At 22.8% G+C, this 26,260-nt stretch overlaps 2 protein-coding genes across 3 annotated transcripts; both read right to left on the bottom strand.

Moving 5' to 3' along the window:
• Positions 1 to 219: 219 nt before the first annotated feature.
• LOC112595662 lies at positions 220 to 1,021 on the bottom strand. 2 transcript variants are annotated; one of them, XM_025340945.1, is made up of 3 exons: positions 845 to 1,021; positions 525 to 763; positions 220 to 461 (listed from the first exon to the last, which is right to left on the bottom strand). In XM_025340945.1, exons 2-3 carry the CDS (start codon positions 748 to 750, stop codon positions 352 to 354), a joined length of 336 nt encoding a protein of 111 aa, XP_025196730.1. In that variant the 5' UTR covers positions 751 to 763; positions 845 to 1,021; the 3' UTR covers positions 220 to 351. The 2 variants fall into 2 exon arrangements, with proteins under 2 accessions (XP_025196730.1, XP_025196731.1); XM_025340946.1 differs by having other exon boundaries at positions 220 to 402.
• Positions 1,022 to 15,668: 14,647 nt separating this feature from the next.
• Positions 15,669 to 25,479, bottom strand: LOC112595659 (eIF-2-alpha kinase GCN2). The gene is made up of 23 exons (XM_025340941.1): positions 25,290 to 25,479; positions 25,024 to 25,190; positions 23,930 to 24,065; positions 23,714 to 23,833; positions 23,497 to 23,633; positions 23,122 to 23,179; positions 22,866 to 23,000; positions 22,431 to 22,625; positions 21,970 to 22,097; positions 21,700 to 21,855; positions 21,395 to 21,589; positions 21,190 to 21,322; positions 20,710 to 20,876; positions 20,460 to 20,634; positions 19,714 to 20,098; positions 19,470 to 19,657; positions 19,175 to 19,402; positions 18,949 to 19,106; positions 18,677 to 18,893; positions 16,412 to 16,515; positions 16,151 to 16,358; positions 15,883 to 16,037; positions 15,669 to 15,798 (listed from the first exon to the last, which is right to left on the bottom strand). The coding sequence occupies exons 1-23, from the start codon at positions 25,338 to 25,340 to the stop codon at positions 15,669 to 15,671; spliced, it is 3,726 nt and encodes a 1,241-aa protein (XP_025196726.1). The 5' UTR covers positions 25,341 to 25,479.
• Between the last annotated feature and the right edge of the window lie 781 nt (positions 25,480 to 26,260).

Genomic DNA, 26,260 nt, shown 5'->3' with positions numbered 1-26,260 from the left:
GAAAAACTTTTTAAACATACATAATATTTTAATATTATAACTAATTGTAACAAAAAAAAAAAAATAATAATATTGTAACAAATATAAAAACAACTTTATTTATCATATCACATACATAAAAAGAAATTTTTTGAATAAGTCTTGTAAGTTACATAATATTTTAATAACATAACTAATTTATTTTTTTGTTCAGCATAAATATTAGTATATTTAGCCATTTTTTCAAATTCTTCTTCAGGAAAATAATTCATAAAATAATCCAATGGATTTAATGTTTTTAAAATAGATAATTCAGGTACTGGTTGTTGGATGTCAAATTCACTACAAACCATTGGTTTCATATCTTTTTTGTCAACAAATGGTAAATTCACCATAGGTGATATAGTAGGTATTTGAAATGGACTGAAAAAAATCAGTATTTAGAGATGACTGGAATATAGAATTGACTTCACTTATTTCATCTAAACATGAGTAGTTTAAAAATAAAAATGATAAAAATATAAAATATTTATAATTGAACATACCATTATCAGTAGGAATATCAACATCAAACAAATCAGGAAACAATTCATTACCATCATCACCATTTTTGAAATTAGTAAAATCATTTAAAAGTTGGTCTAATTCAGATGTAGGAAAACTATTTTCTTCTTCTTCATAATCATCACCAGATAGAGATGATAAATCTGAGTCTCGGCCGTTACCAAGCAATTCCAAAATATCAAAATCACGGAGTTGTTTTCGTGACATTATAAATAAATACCTAAATTATTTCATATTACATAAACACAATATTAAAATTATTTATATGTATGTAGTAAATTTGAATCTATAAAATACTTACGTTAAACAAAATGAAATTCAAACTACGCAGTAACGACCGTAGACGGCGTAGACTAACGTCCGACGTACGGAAAATGAGACGAATAACAACTGTTTATCAGTGATGTAAAACGTAAATATTAGTTGATAGAATTACAACATTACGCCCAATTGCCATTCTAATGGCATAACATTTAAGGTACGATAAAACGATAACGATTATTATTAATAACTATATTACTTTATAATATGTTTACAGTATCAGTGTATACACATGAAAAAAAATATGGGATTTTTAGAACGTCTTTGACATTTTATAATAAAATCAAATGTGAAATAATAAAATAAATATTTCAGTAAACATTTTTGTTATCAATAAATTGTCATTATCATTTTGTATAAGCTCCGAATTGTATTGTTATCATTTTTAATGTGTTCTACACGTGTTTTTACGTATAAATTCGTGTATTACACAACGGAATATTTTAAATTCAATTTTATAACAATTTTTATATCATTGTGCTATTCTAATGGCATCGGGGACTGAAAGGGTTAAAATAGCTGGTAGGCGAAATTCATTGGTCAACAGTATATTACATAGAATACTTTTAGCATAACAAATTATATTCTGTAATATAATTTTGTACTTAAATTATAGGAGATCCAGAGATAAAAGATCAAATGCCAATCTCTGAATGTTTCTTCATAAGTATTTTTTTTCCTTGATAAGAATATTTTTTATGAAAAAAAATTTTAGACTAAGGTTTTATTTTATATCAACTGTATATATTATATGATACTGTTGATGGTATATTATTTATTTTTTAACGCCTTCATTAATCATTTGATTTTCTTAGTATAAATAATACAGTTAATGACATTAGTCTGTAGGTATCACTTAAATTATATTTTTTTTCATTCCCTAACTTTTAATCATCATTATAAAAGATAAGTAATTTTTAATTTTCTATTTTCACAAAATATTTATAAAAAGAGCAAAAACAGAATTAAAAAAGTTTTAAGCAAAGTCGATTTTGTTTTTTTTGTCGTATTCAAAAAACCAGACTGCAGTAGAGACGTAAAATGTTCATCAAATATTTTTATTGATCATTTAATAATTTTATTAGACATGATATTACTTCAAAAATATTATATCTTATTTGTGCTATTAAGTATAAAGTTACTATCGACTTTTTAAAAATATTTCAATTAACGTGTAATCAAATTGTTGTATATGCAAAGTAAAACAACACGAGAATGTAAAAAAGCTTTATCGTAGTTTATTTTTACGATAATTAAAAAATATAAAAATATTGTTTTCTATTGTTAGAACTTCTAACACTTTTAAACTCTAACTTAGAAGTTTAAATTTTGATAAACAATAACAATTAATTCTTAAACGATTAGAGTTATTTTATTACTTTTAAAAAAATATTAATCATAAATACATAAAAAGAAACATAAAAACTTCCACTATTAATGTTAAGGTATTATTTTTTTTTACAGATTTAATAAATATTAAAACTAATAAATTCTAGTTTTGTCAGAATGAATATTTAAAACCAAAAATATAACTTTTTTTTCAACGATTTTGGTTAGGTTAAAAAAATTACATGTAATATTACATATGAAAAAATATTTAATTATCTAAGGAATGAAACATTTTTGCTATAGCCTATAACATATATGTATACTATAATTTTTTAATGTTTGAATTTATTTCAAAATATTTACGTATATATTTAGAGGATTTAAATAATTATTATTTAAATAATATTTAAAAAATAGTATAGGTACTCGTATGCAGTATTTTTGGCAAAAATTAGTTCAAAATATCGTATGTTCGTACTACCAATGGAATAATAAATGAATAATAGTACATAATATAAATCAATTATAAAATATCCTTAAAAATATGACTGAATTGACGTATCCGCTTAGAACCGTTTTTCGAGTATATTATATATAAATATATTGGTTTACAACAGCAGGATGAAATTCGCAAATCTTGAAACTCACGAAAAAATGAAAAGTATTAAAAAAAAATATAAACAAAAAAAAAACAAACCGATACTGTGTAAAACTTTTGGAATATATTATATTACAGTCTTTCAAAATCATGCACATTGACAATTGGGTGCTAAATATTCATGGAAATAAATAGGAGAACTTGTTCTATTGTACATAATAGGTGTCAAATTACTTCGTTCATAAAGGGTTACTGTAATGAATATTGTGTTAAATATTTTCATACAAAAAACAATTTTGAGCAGAGACAATCTATCAGCCTATATTAATAAGTATATTTTATGATATATTTGTATTATTATTAAAATAATTTGATTTACTACTTATTAGTAACACAAAAAATTGATATTTTTTATAAAATATTATAATATCATACATTAAAAATTTCAAATACCCATGAGTAATATTTTTGAGATACAAAAAATAACTATAATTGTTACTTTGTGCGTGCATTTTCAATTTAGTCAAAATTCAAACTTTAGACTTAAGATGTGTCCATAAAAATATCGTTATTATTTATTTTTATTAGTCTATCTTTGATTCTTTATTTAGACATCCAATTTCCATAAATATTACATATATCTGAGCTCCAATAAAAAAATTACAGATTTTCATTATTTTGATAAACTTTGTCAACAATTTCATTTCTAACGCTTATATAATAAATGTGTATACATATTTTTAGTGTTTTTGAATTGTATAGGATCTTATAGTAAATGTTCAGAAAGTGAGTATACCTACCACTGTTTAGTAATCTTAGTACATTTTATATTATGTTTTTAGATTCTGAACAAAGCGATCATCATTGATATTACAATGATGTGTATTTTTGCGTTGTGATATAAGTTATAACCAGTTTTCGACAAAATTGTTTTCATTATTTTGTTATAATTCAAAACAATTAACCGTAAATAGTTGAAATTTTTAATAAATGGTTATACTATATTTTTCTATAGGTAGTATAATTTTAAAATATCTTAACTTTATGGTATTTTTATTTTTTTTTTTTTTTCATTACAAAAATCACATAAATGCCATCAAGATTTTTCGTTCAAGGTTTTTTATCAGTTGTTATACGTATAAATAAAAAAAAAAATTAGCATAAATTCTTAAAAATTTTTTATAAATATTTGAAGTTTTAACAAATTTTGTCAAAATCATAAATTTTATCAAATTATTTTATTGTTAAAAACTCATAAAATTTTTAATATTCATCCCTAAAGTTTGAAAATTGAATTTAAGGTTTAAGATTTTTTACAAGTTTTTCAACCTTTATAAAAAAATAATTTTACCAGAATGTCAAACAGATAAATGTTCTAAGAATGTTTAAAGTTTAAATTTTTTAAACATTGCATATTTTATCCGTAAAATAACTATTTTTCCTTAAAGTGTTTTACTATTTTCTTGTAATTCAAAAACGAGTTGTTATAGATATTTAAGATGTTCACTAAATGTTAATATTATTATTCTTTAAATATAATATAATTTTCTCAAAAACTAATAAAAGTTGCAAATTTCAAATATCTATTAATATTTTAAAAAGAGTAGAAATATTTAGTAAATTATATAATGCGCAAGAAATGCTAACATTAATATTTGGTGACAATTTCAAAAATGTATGGTTATTTGGTTGGTTTTGAATCATAAAAATAAAAAAAATCGGTTTTGTTAAAAACTGTAGATTTTGAGTAAAAATTTTTTGTTTATTTTTTCAATTATTGAAAAATACTGGAAATTTTTAGTTCTTTTAAAAACCATTTAGATTCAATATTCTAACGAAAGTAACGTTTATTAAAGTTGAAAATCAAAGTATTTTTTCAATTACTTATTACGTACATAAAAATTTAAAAAAACACAGATCATTGTAAAATTAATATATTACACAGAACCTTAACCTAAAAAAATTTTCAAATCACAATAAATAATTAAAATTTAGTCTAAATAATACATAAAAAATTTAACCAAGTATACAAAATGATAATTTAAGCTATAATGGAATGTTCCAAGTTCTTCGTATTAATACTATTTTTTTTACAAAAAATTAAATATTAAAATTCTTTAATGGAATATCTTGTTTTTACATATGAATACAATTTAAAATTCAGACCCTTTCAAAATAATTTTGGTGAAATTTCACTTATTTTTTTATTATAATTTTTGTAAGCAAAATTTTTAAACTTTTATGGAACCTGGTGTTTCATTTTCTAACTTAAAATTAATCATTTTAAAATACATACATTTTTAACTATAAAATAATTTTCAAATTTTTGTGATTTTTATTCAATTTTTTTAAATTTAACTTTAAACGCTCTTGCTATATGATTCTGAATTTTCATTCTTTTTTTTTCTGAATTCCATTAATAATTCACAACCTATTTTGAGTTGAAAAAAAAACAACAACTAAACTAAATAGGTTAAGTAAGTATATACAGTAATATTGATTCGTCAAACATATTCAACCCTTATTCTTCTTCAATAATACAGTTATTCAAAATTTGACTTTTGAAATTTTCAAAAACACTTAACAATCATATTTTAAAATTCTCGAAATCATTTTTTTTAAAAGATATAAATTTCTGGTTTTCAAACGACAATCTTCTTTTTATTCCATAAATTATTTAGCCCCTCTACCTCTCTAAAATACTAACTAAATAGATTTACTTTAGTATACAAAAAAATATATTGATATTAAAAATTGAAAGCATATTTTCTTTCATAAAAGTGTTTTAGAACTATTTAGATATAAAAAACAACTTATTATTAACTCAATACACTCATTGCTCAGAATCTAAAAAATAAATTATGTGGATAGATAATTAATAATAGGGAAGTTGCTAATTGCACAATGCCGAGGCTTATACTAGAATACAAAATAATAATATATCAAGAAATAAAATAAATAAACCATTATCCAAAATTTTATTGATTATTCAATTTCGTAAAATTTTAAGCTTCAAACGTTCATAAAAAAAACTTTTAGAATTACGCTCAACTTTATTTTTTATCTTTGAATGTAAAACCTATACATGAAGTATTTTAAATTATTAAAACTCAAATATTAAACATATAGTTTATTTTTAACTATAGAATAATTTTGCAAATTTTCAAGACTTGTCAAATCTTATAAAATGTTATACAAAAATCATTGTAGTTTTACACTTAGTTTCTTTCATAATTCCAGTGTTTACAACTTATGAAGAACATTGCATTATTTCATTTTTAAGCTTTGTGACAGTGTATTTTCAATTTTGTGAGGGAAAAGAGTGTTAAATTTTGAAATATACCGTACAAACTCATTGGAATGAATTGATAATTAATTCCGTATTTTTTATAATATTTACTTTTATCCCCCTTTCCGAAAAACCCTATAGCCATACCATAGTATACCATTATCAAAAATTGTAAAAAATTGATTTAGTCAAAACGTGACTGGGCGGAACTACACATTTTCATTACAGTTCTTATTTGATAGACAAACATGAAAAAATATTTTGCCCGATATTTTACCTATTTATAATCTAAAATTTATATATTATATTATTTTATTTTTTATCTTATACTAAAAGAAAAAAAAATCATAAGTGGAAATTAATTTCTATAAATTGTTCTTATATTATAGTATCTAGTATACTAAATATAGTTTTACATGCTTTTAATTATGAGCGTAAAATATTTTAATTCAGTTAATGATAAAAACAAAATTAATAAACTTTCACTAACCAAAATAATTTCTTTGGTAAATTCTCGATTGGAGAAATTGCCATCACTCGTCAAAAATGTTGACGATTTCCTTGAAGAGAAAATGAAAGCTGAAGTGACTGATGAATCGTTTTAAGTAAGAGTTTCTATTCTCGTAGATGATTATTTTAAATTTATTGTAAATAACAAGTTTGAACTTGATTATATTATCAGTGACAAAATAATATTAGGTACCAAATTAGTAAGTAGACAACCCACGTAAAAAAATATTTTATAATTCCATTCATTGTAACACAATTGTACCCGTTTTATCTTTTTACAAAAAAATGCATTACGTTAGACTCGTATACTACAAGAAATATAAATATTTTCCATAAAATGTTTATCCAACAATTATTCTTCTCAAATGTATAGGCTTAGGATTGTAAAAAATTGTTACATATTATGACATTTAGTATACTATTTAAAAATATTAATATATAAAAATTTATATTATAAATTTTATAAATTTATTTTATATAAAAAAATTACAAATTATATTTTTTCCATATTTTTTTTTAATAATATTTTTTATGATACGAGTATATAAAATATCTCAACAATTAATCTTTATAAATAAAAAATAAGAATTACAATTTTTTGTTACAAAACGGAAATCTCAAATTTAAATTTGTTTTCTTATTCTTTTGTAGATTTGTTTAAATTATTTTTTTTAATAGGTACTTTAAATTTTGAAAGAAGTTTCACTCTGAATGTTTAACAATATATTAATAATTTTATGAAGAGAAGGATATAAAATGCAAAAATTTAATTTTTGAGTAAAAAACCAAGAGCAAAAATATGTATTTTAAGCTAAAGACCAATTTTTGACTTTGAATATTATATTCTTTCAGTAAATTATTGCAATTGCTTTAGATTTAACCAATAATTTTGATCTTAATAGAATCTACATGTCATAATTTTGCTTTTTAGAAAAACTTCTTAGGTAGTATTGTGTGCACTTTTCTTAAAATCAAAATGAAAATTAGAATTAACCAATGATATTAGTAAATTTTTGCCGGTTAGCTGTTGACTTTAAATATGATTTCTTAATCGTACATTACACATAAAACTTTAGTTAATTTTGACGTAAAAACAATATATTAAAGAAATATACAACTTTTCTATAGCGTATACTTAGTATAAAGTTGGTTTAATATTTTGGTGAGTAAAAAAATGTGCCATCTGCAAAAATAGAGTTGAACGTTTAAATCTTAAGATTATAGTTGTGCAAATTAATACTATAGGTAGATACTAAATTTGAAATTTCTTCTACGAGATAAAAATTTTCCCTTGTATCAGTTTTAAGAGTTTCATGAAAGTTAAATAATTAAAATTTTATTTCTTACAATAATTTTAGAATTGTTGGAAATTTTTTTTTCAGAAATCGTACATATACTTACCTACTTTTCCTCCATAGCCTAGCATTAGAATTAACGGTAAAGATTATCACTTTTTTTTTTTTAGTACATCAATATCGAATATTGCTAAACTTTTTAATTACTGACCATCTACTGATGTATATAATGTACCTTTTATAGCTTCAAATTTTACTTAAATTAATAGATTCACTTTTTAATACCTATTATTTTCATACTTTATGAAGCACAATGAGTAGATACTAATCAATATTTTATACTAAAATGCCAATACGCATCACAATAATCAACAGTCAATTACAGCTGGCCCAAACGTAAAATCCGACCACGACAACATGATTAGTACCTATAGCACATAGGTACTGAATGTACTAATTTTTACAAATAAGATAAATTAACGGGGAATTATTGATTCCGCTGTAACTACCTGTTTAAGAAAAAGGTTTGTATCGATTCCGCCGGCTATTAATTTTACCAGCTACTGTTAATAATATTTACACATCGATTCCGCCGGACACTGTTTATTCCCCCTCCATTGTATAAATGTTTAAAATATATTGCAGCGATTCCCAAACATTTTAGTTTACGTCACCTTAAAAATAAAAAAATGAATTGCGCCTCCTATGAATAAATAAATAACAAATTTATAGTATTTAATTATAGGAATATTTTTATTTTATGACAAAATTAATCAACAATAAATATTATTAAATTTCTATTTAAAGTATTATAAAACTTTTAATTTTTATGAAAAAAAAATAATAACTATTAATATTAATATTTAATTTTAATGCGAACAATGTGGTCAAATGTTGGCTGATGTAGTAACTTTCCGAAAATTTCTATATCATGTATAATACATTTACAGGAGAGGGATAAACAGTAGCCGACGGAATCGATATACGCCCAAATTAACGATTAAATATTATCTTGATTACTTCAGTGCCTTTGTACGAACATTGTACCTATTAAATACTCGGTTATTTTATAACTTATATTATGATATCGATCTTGGAAATTCGTAGTGTTAATATTTTAACACATATTGGGGAAATACAAATGTTTATTATGCTATTTATTAATATTTTTAAATATTGTATTAAAAAATTATTAAAAGGACAACACCTATATTTTATGATGCATAATCGTATTCAAGTAAAAATGTAGAACGAGCAAAATCGTGTTAGATATAGTCAATTCCATTTACTTGAAATAAAATTTACTGATTGCTAATCGACAATTAGTATTTACTCATATTAAATAATCTAAATTATACCTACTATATTAATTAATATATTTTTATATAATCATAAGTATTACACACGTATTCCTTGTTTGTGCATGTAATTTGAAATGTACAAATTAATTTAATTTAGATAATAATGCATTATCTCAAATAAAAATATTATCAATTTAAATCTTCAATACTTCAATGCCTTCAACAGTTTAAGCAAATTAGGTACGTGAATTTGCAAGAGCTTTTCGTTTTTATTATAATGCTGTACCACCTGTACCATATATAATTATTATTAAGTTTATTGATGGGATGTCCTTTCAATAATAAATTGAAAAATAAAAAATAAAGTGTAAGAGATTAAGTAATCTAACCTTATTTATTAAATTACAAATATAAATATCTAGGTATTTAATTCTTGTTCTTTCTTAATTTTAAGTTGTATATTCTCATAAAAATTAAAAATAGCGATAAATTTAAATTGAAAAGTTCAAAAATAAAATTTTAAAAAAAGAGAGAGAAAAATTTAAGTGTTTTTGTATTCTACTAAACTAGATTTATAGCTTTGTAGTTACAAATTAATTTGTATTTGGTTCTCGAAAATCATACAATATTTTATTTATATTAATTATGGTTATTGGTTACCATTAGTTACAGATAATAAAATAGGTACCTAGCTATGAAAATAGATTGGATATAATTTGTGATTTAGGCTAATAAAACTATTCTATATGAATATAATATTAAGTAACAGTTTAACAGCTAACTTTCATATTATAAAATAAGCAAATTAAAATATGGTTAAAGCGTATTGAATTAAAAAATACTTAATTGATTTTAATAATTCATTGAAGATTTAGATAATATATTTAACCTTGACCCAGTTATTTTAGAGTAGCTTTTTCAGTTTTTAATAATATTAAATTTACAAATCCGTATTTATTTATTTATTTATGTTTGCAATTATTGGTTACACGTAAGAAAAAAAAGTTACTTAATAAAGTTATTACTAATTAAATATAAATTATAAGTTATTTCTTACCACACAAATAAATTACTCGGTCAACGCCGTGTAATACAGCTAGTATTTATTATAATATAGGTATTAATAAAAATATTGTTGTTATACAAATACATTTTAGTTGATTTAAAGTGTAGGTGTACAGTTTACTTATTTCAACTAAAAATTATTTTTTATCTCGTGATTTTTTCTTATAAAAATAAGTGATAATAAAATATATTTATCTAGGTAATTATATATATATTTTTTTTTTTTTTTTTTATCAATATTCAATAACCATAAAACTGTTAATCTCGTATATTATTTGCTAATTATTTGTGCACGCAATTTAATACTTAATCCAAGAAGCAGATTATTTATAATTTATTATAATACACATATTTTGCTCATTTCGATTATCTAAAATATCATATTTTGAAATACTGTAAACAATATTAATTATTATTGAAATTCAAGTTTCAATTATTCTTATAATTCGTTCAGTCGTTTCTAAGTTGCAATAGTTACATAAATAGTACGCCTAATTTAACTTTTATAATAGTCGTTTTTCTTATTTACTGATTATATTTTATAATATGTTATTATTGCACATTAATTTAATGTTTAATAGGTTAATAGAATTTTTTTTTTATTGAATTCTAGAACTTAATTGTTTATATTTTATAGTAGAACAAAGTATTTAAGTATAAAAGTATTTACTACTAACAAGCAAAATAGGTAATGAATAATTTTCAAGTTTAAGGCAAACTACCACATTATTACTCATCCACTCAGAGCTTTTAATTTACATTTTTCTTTCTTACTTAATAATATAAATATTGTTATAAACAACTTTTTATCGTACTAAATCCATTGCCCTGTATCCACCTACTCACACTTACCCATTTTTATCTTAAAGAAAGTGTCTCAAAATATCAATTAAGTATAATGGTTGTATGGAAATAAATAGTTCAGTTGTATTTGGTTATAATTATTCAATTTCTAATTAATTATGGTAAAATTAATTATCATATTTTTGTTTTACATAATATCTATAGGAATAAAATATCAAGATACCTATAAAATTCAAAGCAGAATTTAAATTTCTAAGTATTTATATTTCATTTAATATTTTATTTGAATAATCTAAATACTTTTGATAATTTGTAAGAAATTTAAAATCATTTTTAGATTCTAAACTCATGTTTTTATATTTATTTCCTAGTGAAAATGATTTATAAGCATTGAACACTAGATGCTGTCTTTATTTTTAGTATCGTTATACACTTATACTTAATTAGTTTATCAATATCTATACATAATATTGTTATGCCTAATATTGTATATCTAATAATTGAAATAAAAATAATTATCTATAATTCTAAAGTCAAAGACTAATCATGGTTCATAGATTAGTTATGATTAAAACTAACTTTCTTACCATATAAACAAGGCGAAAAATCATATAACTAAAACTTTGAAATATTAATGCTCTATATTTTATAAACATTAAAATAGTTTAAATGAGGTGAGAAAATTATAAATCAAAACAATAAACATTGAATAATACTAAATTGAAAAACACAAATTATTATTCAAATTAGTCAAACATTATCAAATAGATAATTAAATATGCCTATCAAAAAACGGTAAATATTTTACGATTACAATACTATTATAATATAATATAAATATTAACATTTATTATAGAATACATTTTATTTTAAAATCAATAATATTAGATACTTGTTTTAGAATAAATAAATAAATTGTTTTACACAATTACACAAAATTAGACAAGGACGGTGTTTTAAGAATATCAAAATTAACCGCTCTATATCAACAAATGGGTAGATATGTATCTACTGCGGGTAGGTATATTGAACCAATATTAGCATTAATTTAGAAAAATGTATTCACTTATTATTTACTTATAATTACCTAAATTACCCAATCTGAAATAAGTAAAGTTATTAACCACTGCACTAATGCAAATAAAATAGATTTTAACCACATAAAAATATAATAAAAGAGTAGGACTGATTGGTGGGTAACATATCGTTTTACAAAGCTTGCTCTTTGAATTTAGCATACTCAAGCCGTTACTGAGAAGTGAGAATGGGTCACATCCACCTATCTCACGCCTATCTCATCATAAATAATAATTGTCATGTATGGTGCTATGACATAGTATAGGTTTCAATGCAATGTAATACTAACAATAGAACTTATAGAAATGATTAATTGCTTCAATTACATCGAAGCCATTTCTTAACTATCCGCTACATTTACTGCAAAAGTGAAAGTGCAAACCAAAACCTCATTAAAGAGAACTTTTCAGCAATCTGTAAATATTTCCATGAAACAAATCTAATCCAAAAATCATAAAATGTCCAATAATAATAATTATCTAAATTTATAAGAATACATATGAGGGTGCATATACATTCGATATATAGACATTGATGTAATATTATAATAAACTTAATAAAATAATACACACAGTATTATATCTATAATAAATGAATTAATAAACAAGTTAATAGATATAAATCAGAGAACAATGACTAGAAATTTAGAATTTAGGTCATTAACACACGTGCGTATATTTTATACTAATTAATAAATTTTATTACTTACATGTTCAGTGGGCGTGTTGTTGAATAATAACATTGGTACAAGATTGAAATAAAAATGTATCAGTAGCGTTATACATTATAGATAATATTAAAAATAAATAGTTCCAATTTTATTTGAATAATTTTTATAAAATAGGTAAATATAAATCAAAGATTATAACATTTTAAAAACGCGTACATGTCACGTCAACGGTCAATAAATCATTTGTTACAAATGGATAATGGATAAATGGTAAAACTGCAATAAAGTACCTAGTGTCATCTATGGAATATCATATCATATCATAAAAGTCATGTATATTATTGTTTTGTATACAAATATATGACTAAAATGGGCATATTGTTAGGTAAATCGGTATACGGTTATAATTTATTAGTCACATCTGTTGTTAATACAACCTTCGATTTCCGAAATAATTTTTTTTTAATTTATTCGGTGTAGATATTAAAAAAAAAAAAAAAATTATAAAAAACAGCGGTTTAAAATTAAAATAATTTTTATTAAGCTACTTAGAAAAAAAAAGTTGATTTAAGCGAATAAAAATCAATATATTTACTGAAAGTTAATTTAAGATGAGGAAAATTTTACCTATTTATGATTATGACATTGGCCGCTCTACACAGTATAACTTACCACATTGAAAAATTTGGCCAAAAGATTTTTCAAGTTCATTCAGTAGTGAACAAGTTAATGCAACACAAGATCATTTAACAAGCCATTTAAAATTATAAGTACACAAACGAGTATAGCGGTTATTGCTAGTTATATATTGTATATAATATAACTGTATTTATCAATGTTAGATGTAAACATTATATTTGTAAATACATTAAGTATCAACCATATAAATCTACCAAAAAGTACAATTTTATTAGATTGCTTTTACTTCAATCTAGTAATTTCTAATGGAGGTAAATACAAAAGTATACTGTGAAGTTCTTCACAAACTTATCAATAGTAACAAAATAACATGTGTATGTTTACACGATTTATAATAGAAAAGTAATAGATAATCAACTTTGAGGGTTTCTGAAATTAAAATTATTATTATAAGTTAAAAAAAATGTTGAAATTTTGTGCTATTTATAGATATTTTATTTTAAGTTTTTTCTATGATAAAATTTTTATTTGCGAGTAAAAATCTTAACAATTCAATACAGAATTTCTCGTAAGCTTTTTATTATTAAATAAAAAATCTCAAAGATACAATTGTACGTTTTTTTTTTTTTTATGGAAATTTCAAGTTCCTGTTCAATGAAATCGGGTAGATATTTAGGCAAAAAATTTAGTTCAAAATAAAATATTGGTTGGAACCAAGTTTCTATCTTTATTAGTGATTATATTAGTTTTTACTATTCACACAATACAATTTTCCAAAATTATTTTATTCATTTTAAGCTAGTTGGTACGTATTGATTATTGTATACCACGAACCTTGTATACCGTACAAAGCAAGTCATTATAAACTCAAAAGTTAATAATAGTGATACATTATATGAATAATTTATAAACTATTATTATGATTTATAATACTATGAATGCAATGTATTCGGTAGAACTTTATTCAACCCACCGTATTACTTATCATAAAATACTATATCAATACAAATAATACCTATATTATAAAATATACTTATTATATATATAAAGTAATATAAGCTGATAGTCTGTTTCCTCTTAGAATCGTTTTTTGTAAGGAAAGACTTATCATAGAATTTAAATTCAACACATATTCATTACAGTAACCTAATCAATGGCGCACCTGATATCTAGCACACTTTAGATATATATACTAATAGTTATAACTTAAAACTTCTTAATACTTTCCACTTATTTTTTTTTATTTTTCTAATTATTTTGAAAAGTGCAGGGAAATTTTTTTTGACTCTCAATATACAAACTTGATCTAATTTTATAATAGATACCACCATAAATATTTAAAAATTAAATTATTCTTCCGGCTAAAAAAATGTCTTCAGAGTTCAGACACAAAAAACCATATTATTGTAAAAGCAATACATTCATTACCCTGTTCAATATTTGAAAATACCAATGTAAAAAGAATACAAATCAACAATTTTTTATATTATTATAGTAGGTAAATACCCAAGTGCATGAAAAAATACTTTGTACATATACATTTTTAAAGTATTTCACAAATATATATATTTTCTACATGTTATTGATTTGTTTTCCTTTATGGGCTTTATGGTTTAGGCTTATACCGATACAATAATTCAATTATCAACACTTTTCAAGTCTACAATTTTTAATATTTATAAATTATATTAAATTTAAGGTTCTGTAAAATCGATAATGGTATATGCCAATTTGCATCATTTGAAGGCCATGAGAGAAATCTATCACCTCTATGAATTGTTTATGTTTCAATCATTTGACATTTGTAGCACACAATTGGAATCTTAATTCATATCATAGTAGATAAAATATACTTTCTCTCAGAATAAATTAAAATATTATACATTTTAATACAATAAAATACATATATATGTCTGTTACACATTGTTGGCAAAATTTTCTTTCTGATCATCTAAACTTTTAATAAGTTGAGAAATATTCTTCTAGAATGATAAAATTGTTTTGAGAAAAAAGTTCTGCACTTAAACACAAGATCCTAAATTAATAATTATTAGAGATAATATGAAACAAAATAAGATAGATAATATTTAAAAATGGTTTCTAATTATAAATAATTTCAAAAATATATTATATATAATATTTAAAAATGTTTTCAACATATACACACATTTTTATTTTATACAAAACTTATTAAAAAAATAGTTTGTTGGTTTCTTTTAGGAAATAATTAACAAATTAGCAACTTAAATATGTTTCCTCTTAATGTATAAAATACAAAAACAGTATCTGTATTTTTATATTTTGTGTTAACAATACAATTAAATACTTTATTCAGATCTTTTTTATGATGTGAAAATCTGAAAAACAAAGTTTGTTATAAAACATATTTATAAAAACATGCACCATAAATTTAAACATATTTAAACAAAATAATTTTGTACCTCTTAGTTAAAATAGAAATGTCACTTTCTAAAGTTTCCAAGTCAATCAAAGCTCCTAATGCTTTTACTAATTCTGCATCAACATTAAGTACAAGTATTTCAACACGCGTTTTTGGAGATAATTTTTGTAAAGTTTTTGAAACAGCATTTGAAATCTGTATAAAGTATTATAAATAACTTTGTAGTAGATATTATAGAAAGAAATTATGAATAAAATATCAAATATAGGTAATAGATATTTATAGTCAATGGTAATAGTATTAGGTACCTGACTCTCATAACGACGTTTAACAGATGTGACCAGCTTTTCTTCCGTCAAAAACATTATATTTATATGTTGGTTTTCTGTAATAGATCGTGATTCATTTTTAACAATATTATTTGTTTGAGGTATGATAGTAGTTAAACTATTTTGTCTATTTTTACGCCGCATAGATTCTATAAATTCAGTAACAGTCATTGTCTTATCCTGAAATCTAAAATATATAATTCAGTAAAAATATTAATAACTTAAATTTATTTTACTAACTTATCTTCCATCAACCGTCTTAATATTACTGACTTAGATTCTTTTAACATGACAATATTTTTCACGTACAAATCTGTGCAATAATCTTGAATTTGTTCCAAAGTCTGCAAAAATTATTAACAAAGTAAGATGTCTATGTTTTATTAAAATATCACAAAATAATTAATTTAAGGCGAATTTATATTTTTAATAAAACAAAAAAAATCTTAATGTTCAAAATTTGTATAAGAAATTCAACTAAATTATTTGACACTATTTTATTTTTACTTTATTTAATCTATAGACATATAATCAAAACATAATAAAATTATAAGGTAACCAGTTATAATAATGAATAATGGTGAATTATATTATATTATGTAAATTATAATTTTATACAAAGAATAAGTTTAAAAAACATAAATGGATCACAGGAGAAAATATGTTATATAACTATAACACAGATAGTTCTACTGCAGTAACACTAATTTACTATAATTTCTGTATTTTTATTGCAATTCAATTAATTTTAGGATGGCAATATATTATATAATATATAATTTAATAAAAAATAATATTAATTTAACATAATTTACACATAACTTAATTACTGCCCAAGAAGCTGGTTTAAATAAATAATGAAATAAATAAGTTTATCAAAGTTCTCATAAGAACATTCATAAGAATATTTACTAATAAATATTTGATATAACTGTAATATATAAAAAAGACAACTTTGATTTTTTTTTGTTTTTGATTTTTAAACTTTGGAATAAAAATAATAGTCTTTTAATAGTTTAAATAAAAAATGAAGTCCATTTCAGCATGTACCTAACGATTTTGTGATTAAATGTTTTTAGGTATTGATATTATCTGTATATCTATCACTATGTACAACTGTACAAGAGAAACATAAAAATTGTATAAATTTATTATTTTGAAAAATTCTAATGTGTTTAAGGTTTTATTTTATTTTTTTTTTTTAATCAGTTGTTTAGATAAAAGATCTATATTCTTAGAGATAAGAATAATTCTATAATTATTATAGAGTAATAAACAACACAAGGCAGTTTTGGATCATTGAAATGTCTGCATTTTCTTTTTAAGATTTTTAAAGTTGATGGAACTTTATTTTTAATATTGTTTAATTAATTGTTAAATACCTAATAGCTTGATATCAAACTGTATTTATGTCTTTCACTGATGTATTTTTGGTTTTAATAGTGATAAGTAGTCATTTTGGGTAACTAATAAAGTTACTAATATGTAATACACATTTTTAAATTTAAATTTTACAGCATTTAGGTGGATAGAAATCTAAATCTGAACGAGTAATTTATGACATAACTAATTAAAATTTTGGTAAATAAAGTGAAGTGATACCTCGCAGAATGATGATCTACAACTTCGCTTATATAAACTTTAAATATTTATAATTTATAACTCATAAACTAATCATCCAAACTTAGATTTTATGTATCTTAATACTTAAAAAAAAATTCTGCTTCAAAATATATAGAATATAAATTTAAAATGTATGTTGTCATTCAAAAAAGTAAACACTTAAAAAGTACTAAAAAATATGTTGTTTTATTTTGACTAGAAATTATATATAAAAAATATCTTTTTAATAACTAATCAATATTGAAATAATGAATATTGATCAATAAAAGAATTATTCCATATATGAATGTATATTTTTAATTTTAAGAAAAATTCCAAATAGGGGTGATTTATTTAACCATAAGATTAAGATTTTAATTTACATTTACATCATTTAAATTTTCTATGATTTATTCTAAATGTGAACTATAAACTTTAAAAAATTATCTTCAGTTGCATTGAATTTAGATGATTGATCAAAATTACTGAGCAACATAAAATCAGTATTTAAGAATATACGAGTATACATTAATATATTAAAGGTTAAAAATACTTGAAAATAAATAACTCTTTAGTACATACGGAAAATAAATACAACCAAAAATGATTTTCTCAAGTCTCAGTTTTATAAGAATAAATATTATATTCTCAATGTTTGATAAATCCACATTTATGATTTTAGAATAAATTTAATAAATTATTAACTGAAATAAACATTTTTCTTTTTCTCTTAAACGTGATTGAATAAAAACTTTGATTATATCTATACTGTATAAAAAAATTATTAAGGCCTAGTTTATTAAAATTTAATTTGTTAACCAAGTTTCTATAAATACAATAAATAAATATAAATGGTTACTTACATTTAGGTAAATATTAAAATGTTTAATTATATAAGATTACCTGTACTACATCAAAAACAAGTGTTTTAATTCCTATTGACCATAAGTTCTTGGCAATATTTAATTTTTCTTCAGTCATAGTTTTACTACTATTTGATGAACATAAAATTACATCTATTCCTGATGATTCTGTTTGAAACAACGTAGCTAGTTTATCCAATGAGAAACTAATACCTATCGCTGTTTGCTTTATATCATTGGACGTATCTAAATTCCTTCTACAGTAGTAAAAAAATTAGTAATATTTCTTTAAAAATATTAAGTAAAATTTACCTAAATGAAGATATTAGCTTATCATAGCAACCACCAGCTGCTAATACATCATATTCTGTAACATTTTTCTTACTTTTATTATAATAGACTATTTCAAATATTAAACCTGAACAAAATTGCATGATATTCATCAATCCAGGAACAATAACAACTGAAAACTAAAATAAGGATTCAATTTATATTTAAATTATACATATACAATCAGTTATTTCATTTATTTATTTACTTTGATATTTAACGATTCAATGTGTTTAATAACAGTTTCCAAGTGACGTAAACCTTCTCGTGAGAAAATTCCACATTTTGATTTGCGAATTGTTATTTTTTGACATACTTCAATCATGTCAGCCAGTGTATGTTCCATTGAAAAATAATTCATTGCTATATTAATTTGATGATTAGCAAATCCCAAACGTTCTAACTCTTCAATTTGTTCTGGAGCCAAATTATTTTGCTGTATATTATATAAATAAAACCATTATCACATTTCAATATTGAAAAATATTATAAACATTGTTTACTTTGAATCTTGAAAAATAACTACAAATTTCTAAATGACGAGCTCTTTCTATTCCAGAGTACATCAATATTCCTTGAACCAATGACATATGATTCAGACGAATTATACAGTTATTAGGATTAAAATCTTTTAGTTTACTGAATATTTCTGATGCAATTGATAATAATTCTGCTTCAGTTATTAGATCACCTTGAACAAATTAACAAACAATTAAACTGTTTGTGAAACCATTTTTGGTAACCAACCTTGTGATGTACTTATAATATCAAAAGCAGCTTCATAGAGTTCACGAGGATGAACTCCATAAACCCTTCTTTGTCTGTAAACTCGGTCAATTGAGTATCGTTTTAAATTAGTAATTGTAGGATTATGAGCTAAGAATCTGGCAAATGGGATTCTAAGGCTGTGAGGTAAACATGTTAACCCACCCCACCTTGCCATCATAGTTACAGTATTTTCATTTATCATGGAATTTAATGCTGGCATTAACAATGGAGTGCATAACCAAACACCTCCATGAAGCTGAAATATTTCTTTTACCATGTCAATAATTTTATCTAATCGGCCATGATGAAGTACATTTTTTCCAGCTGTCATAGTAAATGTTATGTCCTCCACAGTAGTCACTTTCTGAAAGATAATGCAAAACTCAATATTAATAATAAAAATGTTAAATTTAAAAACAATTAAACATTATTTAAAAAAAAAAAAAATTATATGGATGGTTTTATTTTTAAATAATAAAACAAAATATTAATCTATTACTCATAACTTGTATAATATGTATAAATAAAAGTTTGCAATAAATTTAAAATATACCTAATAATGTTTCCAAACATCACTTTAATAATGATAAATTCTCAATCATTGTCAGTTTTAATTTGTATATTTTACATGCATCAATAACGCGTATTTCATTACTACCAATAAGTTTTTGTTACAAATCATAATAAAATATCAGTGAAAATAAAAATAAAAATTGTATATTTACTTGATTAAAACACGAAGCAATAAGGTGCTTATAGTTTTTACTTTTTGAATTGGAAAGCGTATTTCTGACCATTTCATGTAACTCAGTATCTTTCAATTTAGGAGGTGGTATATATTGGCTTTGTAATATATCTGTTGAATTTGGCCGTTTACATGGATCGTGATTTAATAACCACCTGTTCATTAAAATTATAAAAAATTAATTTATGTCCTTTACAATATGTAATATAGATTATAATGATTGATCATACTTAATAATATGTTTTTGAGCAGGATCTCCAAATTTTAAAAATTCTGTAGGTAAAATACATTCATTCATTCTCAAATCAGTCAAAACTTTTATCCTCTCCATATCTGTTGAAAACTGTTTGTGACACATTTCAAAAAAAATTATGCCCAAACTATAAATATCAACTTTCTGAAAAATAAACAAGACATATATCAAATTTGAAGTTTAAAATTATATCATTAAATTGTGAAACACAAATAATAATTTTCAAAATTAAATTAATACATAAATTTATGATAATTACTAAATAAATTTTATAGGAAATAAAATCATTCAATAAGAAATAGATTTAAAGATAACTCAACACAGTAATAATTTATGAAGCATTGTACAAAATATTTATAAAAAGGCATAACATAAAAATCTTCATCTATGAACATATTTTTTATGAGAATAAATTTAATATTCAAGACATTCATAAATGTATATTATTTAAACTTACTTCATTGTAAACAGCTTTAGGACCTAAAATACTAAGTTCAGGTGCAACATACAAAGCTGTACCAATATTTCCAGTTTGAGATGTATCAACAAAAATATCTTGAATATTTGTTGAATCCATTTCAGGGATATGTCTTTAAAACCCATTTAAATACTATTATCATGACTGTATTGTGTTATTATTGTTGTATTTAAAATAATAATACCTTTGAATTATAGTTGTAGCTAAACCAAAATCTCCTATTTTAACATGGTCATCAGAGTCAATGAATATATTAACAGGTTTTAAGTCTCTATGTATTATTCCTTGTTGATGTATGTATGAAAGCCCCTCAACAATTTCTCTTAAAAGTCGCCATACTCGTTTAGGCTCTTTATATAGACCATTGTCAACTGCATTACTAAACAAAATAAAATAATAATACATTTTAATAATTGGACAATTATCATAGAATCATTAAATTTAAAAATTGGTTTCAAATACATGATTGTAATTATTTATATTTAATACCGAAGTGTGCTTTTTTCACAAAACTCCATTTGAATGTACATAAACTGATCAACTTTATCTATTGTATCTTCAGTTTCAGTATTAATTCCTTGACTTGAGTCATCATAAATTGAACTTTCAGTGGAATTCAAATTAACTTTTCCAGAATCAGACTGACTAAACAACAATAATATAATTATAAATAATAATTAATAAGCAGTTTGGAAAAAATTTAAGAAAAAAAGTTTTCTTTATTTTTAAAAACAATAACTAAATGGTAGTTTTATTTACAGAAATGTTATCCAATCGTCATCTTCATCTGAACTACTCTCGCTATTATTTTCTTCGATTAAATTTGATAATCTCCAACCACAGCTGATGTCTTTCAAAGGCCAAACATCAACACTTTTATTTTTTTTCTAGTAAAAACAAAATCATGAATAGTAAATACTTTAAACTCATTAAAAATAAATAATAAAAACTTAAGACTATGTAAGTTTATCCAATAATTAATTAGTAATTTCTATTTTTTTTTTTTTTTTTTAAATAATTAACATTTTCAATACCATAATGCTAAATATTAATATTAAAAATCACTTGACAGCTTCAAGCAAAAAAAACAAAAAAAACAGTAAAATATATATAATTATATTTACACAAAAATAAATAAATATCAATTTTAGTTAGTTTATAAGTTATCCGTAAAATATAATAATAATACATCGACGATGTTGATATACTTATTTACTAACATTTTTTTGAGGTGTACCTTCTTGACTGACTTTAGCTGCTTCTATCCAAGAATTGAAATATCTGACAACATTTTCATGGTTCAGACGTGATAAAAGTTTCACTTCTCTAGTGATTTTCTTATTGAGATTTTTATTCTTCTCATTTAATTCAATACATTTTATAGCGTATAAACAGTCATCTAGTTTATTTTTCACCTATTAATATAATTAATTAATTAACTTTTTATAGCATATAAATATATTAAATTAAAAAGGTTTGTACTATTTATCATAATTGTATAAACTGATCTTTCACCAAATTTTTGTTTTAAAATATTTAATTTAGGTTAAATAAGTTTAATCTGTTCATATATATAATTTCTCACGAATAATTTTTGATAATACGTAACTAAGATTAATTAAGTGAAAATTTAAAAATTAGTAACATTATCAAACCTTAAAGACATCTCCAAACGCTCCTTTACCAAGCCAATCCAAAATAACAAATTCCTTATCAAGCCGAGATCTGGACGAAGTAAAATTATACTCAAAAATATGGTTATCACTCCAAATACTTTCATCTATTTGATCCTAAAAAATGAATAAAATAATATTTCTATAAATGTTGTAATTAGCATAATTATTTAAGACTTATTAATGTAAGCTAACAGAAATAAAATAAAATAAATATATTGTTAAAAAGTTACATTACTTTTTGCTGAATACTTATTTTCTGTGGTGAATTGGTATTTAATGAGCATGAGAGTTCTCTAAAAAATATAAGTTTTAGATTTTAATCTAGATCAAATAAGCAATATATTTGTTACTTATAAAACATTTTAAACACCATAGATTAAATGAAACCAATATTATAATTTACTATTTAAAATTTAAATTGCTAAATATATTTATGTAAAATTTATGTTTTTTTATTTTTAATCAATTATAAATAATATACAACAAAAATTATCAGAATTTTTTTTACATGGCTTAAAATTTAATTGTTATTAATATTAATGTTTTAAAATCAATTGTATTCATTATTTACATACCTATATTAAGTAGCATTAATGCTTATTTTACTTACTTAAAATTTAATTCATCTTCTTCATCTTCATCGATTAGAGTTTCAATAGTATTATGTCTTGTCTTATTTTTATGCATTCGTAATTCTACTTTGAGAGCTTCTCTTTTTTTAGACATTTCATTGTGAATTAATTGTTTCTAAAAACAGTATTTATTAAATTTTGAATTAATAGTTGAAAGACTATTCATAGATATTTTATCCAAAAATCAAAAATTACAGTTAATTCAACTTCTTGTTTTTTAGTTTCTATTTCTTCAAATTCTTTTTGTTGTTTTCTTGATATCATTTCTTCATAGAATGAAGTATACTGGGGTTTATTGTAAAGAGAAAGAAAATTCTGAATAAACAAATATATATTTCAATTAACAAATTAAAAAGTTTAAATGATTTAATATAAATACTAATAAATTATGAATTATTTAATTTCAGTTACCTGAACTTGTTGGACGAGTTCAAAAACCATTACTTCGCCTACTATTTTAGAGGCTAATTCATTCAATTGTTTTTCTAGATAATTAAGATAGTTTACTGGTATACCTTTAGCATTTTCAAGTTTTATCAATGGTATTCTACAATAAAAATTGATTTATTAATTATAAAATATATTTTGTATTTAAAATCTTAGATATATTTGAAAATTGTACCTTTAGTACAATGACACCCTCAGAAAATAAATTCAATGGATAACATGCAAGAATAAAATTTAATTTAGTGCTAAATATACTCATTTTTCATTTATTTTTTTTTTTCAAAATTTGTTTTAAACTGCAGTCGCAGTGGGTATATTTCTACTCATTGATCCTTCTGCTTTGTTTGTTAATAAATGCATTGATAAAAATTTATAGTAAAAAAAATATGGATTTAAAATCGGCTTGCACCATTATAGTTTAATTATACCACTAATATTAGTCTGTCCTTATAAAATTACAACAATACAGTTCATAAACACAGACTTCAAAAAGTAAAAATATTTACATTTTAATTAAGTTGATCACACGAGACTCAAGTACTTGATATTGTAATTACAGATGCTCGTTGTATATATTGAATTGACAGTTATTATTTGTTTTTATTTAAAATCTTTTTAAGATTACTGAGCTGCATTGAGATAAACTTGTAAAGGCTAAAAGTTATCTACATCATAAATTAATTTATAAAACTATATACATAATTTAAAAAAAGTAGGAATAATATCATAACTTTTTATCATACTGATATACAATGAGAAACCACGAGTGATCTTTTATTTTGTATTTTATTATTAAAAACCTCTAATATAAACTCATAAAGCATAATAATTGACAAATATTTGCCAAGTATACAAATCTCAAGAGACTGGTTTAGCAGAAGTATTATAAGTGAATAGTTTTATTAAATTGTTTAAACTTATCTATAATTCCATATTTGACTTAACATTTAATATTGTGAAAAATATTTATATTTTATAAATGTATTCAATTGAGCGCACAATATTAATATGGAACAGGGAGTGGAAAAGTTTATTTTGTAAAAGATATCTTTACTTACTCATTAGGATAATTGTCTAATGCCTTGACATGCAGTTCAACTAGTATGTTGTTTTGTTGTAAGTTTGTAAATCCTTCGGGCAAAACAGTAATCGTAACATCTAATGGTTTCCAGACATCAGTAGCTATACACTCATTGTTATCCCTTAATTGATCATTGAAGATCGACTGGACGAGATGAAAATTGTTTTAAACAATAACCATAATTCATTAATGTGTATTGTTTTTAAATGCAAATCATGACAGCATTACAAATGTATAACTTACTTTTAACGCTTCTAATTCGTTAGTTTGTCGCTCTTGCAAAGTCTCTCCCATTGATTCGGTCAGTTCATCGAAGCTTTATAGTTTGAAAATGAATTTTTGAGAGGAATGAGATTTGAAAAAGTTCGTTCATTTAAACATTTTGAACGCTACATCGAAACGTATATATAGAGGCTAGAATCTACTTGCTACTGACTACAGTAAGTAAACATTTATCAATCACGTGCTATCCTGTTATCAGTCGTGTATTGTGCCGTACGCCGGTATCAGCACCACGTCAAGATAATAGTGTTTACATATTTTAATATTGTTATTTTATTTATATTTCGTATTCGTATTTCGTGCAATAATTATTGGGTAGGTAATAATGGTAATACTAAGCTACCGTGGCAGGTAATAGAGAGGCAGCCGCCTTTCAGTTTTTTTTGGTGGATATTACTGGGTAGATGATAATAAATAAATAATTTAAATTCATAATTACAAATTTCGGAAAATAACACACAAAAAGATATTTTTTTAGATGTTTTTTTGATTCTTTTAGCCTTAAGTTTAGATGACCAATTGTCAGGAAAACTTTATAAATAATAAAGAAAAAAAAAGATGTTTTTTAAAAGTTGGTTATCAAAAATTATACTTGCCTAAATATTTTTGTTCGCTACGCCACTGCTATACAACGTTTAAAACTTTTGGCGATCAGTGAAAAAATAGGATTAGGGTCTACGACTACGATCTTTAAGAACAGAGAATACATTTTTTTTTTTTAAACAGATTTTAAAAAAGTGATCAATTTTAAGTATCTGAGACTCTGAGAGTTAACATAACTAGTGAAATGTGAATAATAAGATCGATTTCTTCAGTGGATATAACCTAACCTAAGCGTAGAACATAGGTGCCTACCACGTCACTAGGTAAAACTTGAATTTAATTATAGGTAAGTATGTACATTACTGAGTCTACGTTTATGAAGTGTGATT

This window comes from Melanaphis sacchari, unplaced genomic scaffold, assembly GCF_002803265.2.
Source record: "Melanaphis sacchari strain LSU unplaced genomic scaffold, SCAv2.0 Contig28_pilon_pilon, whole genome shotgun sequence".
Classification (NCBI taxonomy): Eukaryota; Metazoa; Arthropoda; class Insecta; order Hemiptera; family Aphididae; genus Melanaphis; species Melanaphis sacchari.
This window is presented reverse-complemented; position numbering and strand designations above follow the sequence as displayed.

Excerpts from the sequence above, each read along its gene's own strand:
- LOC112595662 (XM_025340945.1), bottom strand. The coding sequence starts at position 750 with ATGTCACGAAAACAACTCCGTGATTTTGATATTTTGGAATTGCTTGGT. Across the intron at positions 462-524 it reads TGATATTCCTACTGATAATG|ATGAAATAAGTGAAGTCAAT; the intron begins GTATGTTCAATT and ends ACTCATGTTTAG.
- LOC112595659 (XM_025340941.1), bottom strand. The coding sequence starts at position 25,340 with ATGGGAGAGACTTTGCAAGAGCGACAAACTAACGAATTAGAAGCGTTA. Across the intron at positions 23,634-23,713 it reads AACAAGAAGTTGAATTAACT|AAACAATTAATTCACAATGA; the intron begins GTAATTTTTGAT and ends TACTGTTTTTAG. Across the intron at positions 16,038-16,150 it reads AACGTCGTTATGAGAGTCAG|ATTTCAAATGCTGTTTCAAA; the intron begins GTACCTAATACT and ends TACTTTATACAG.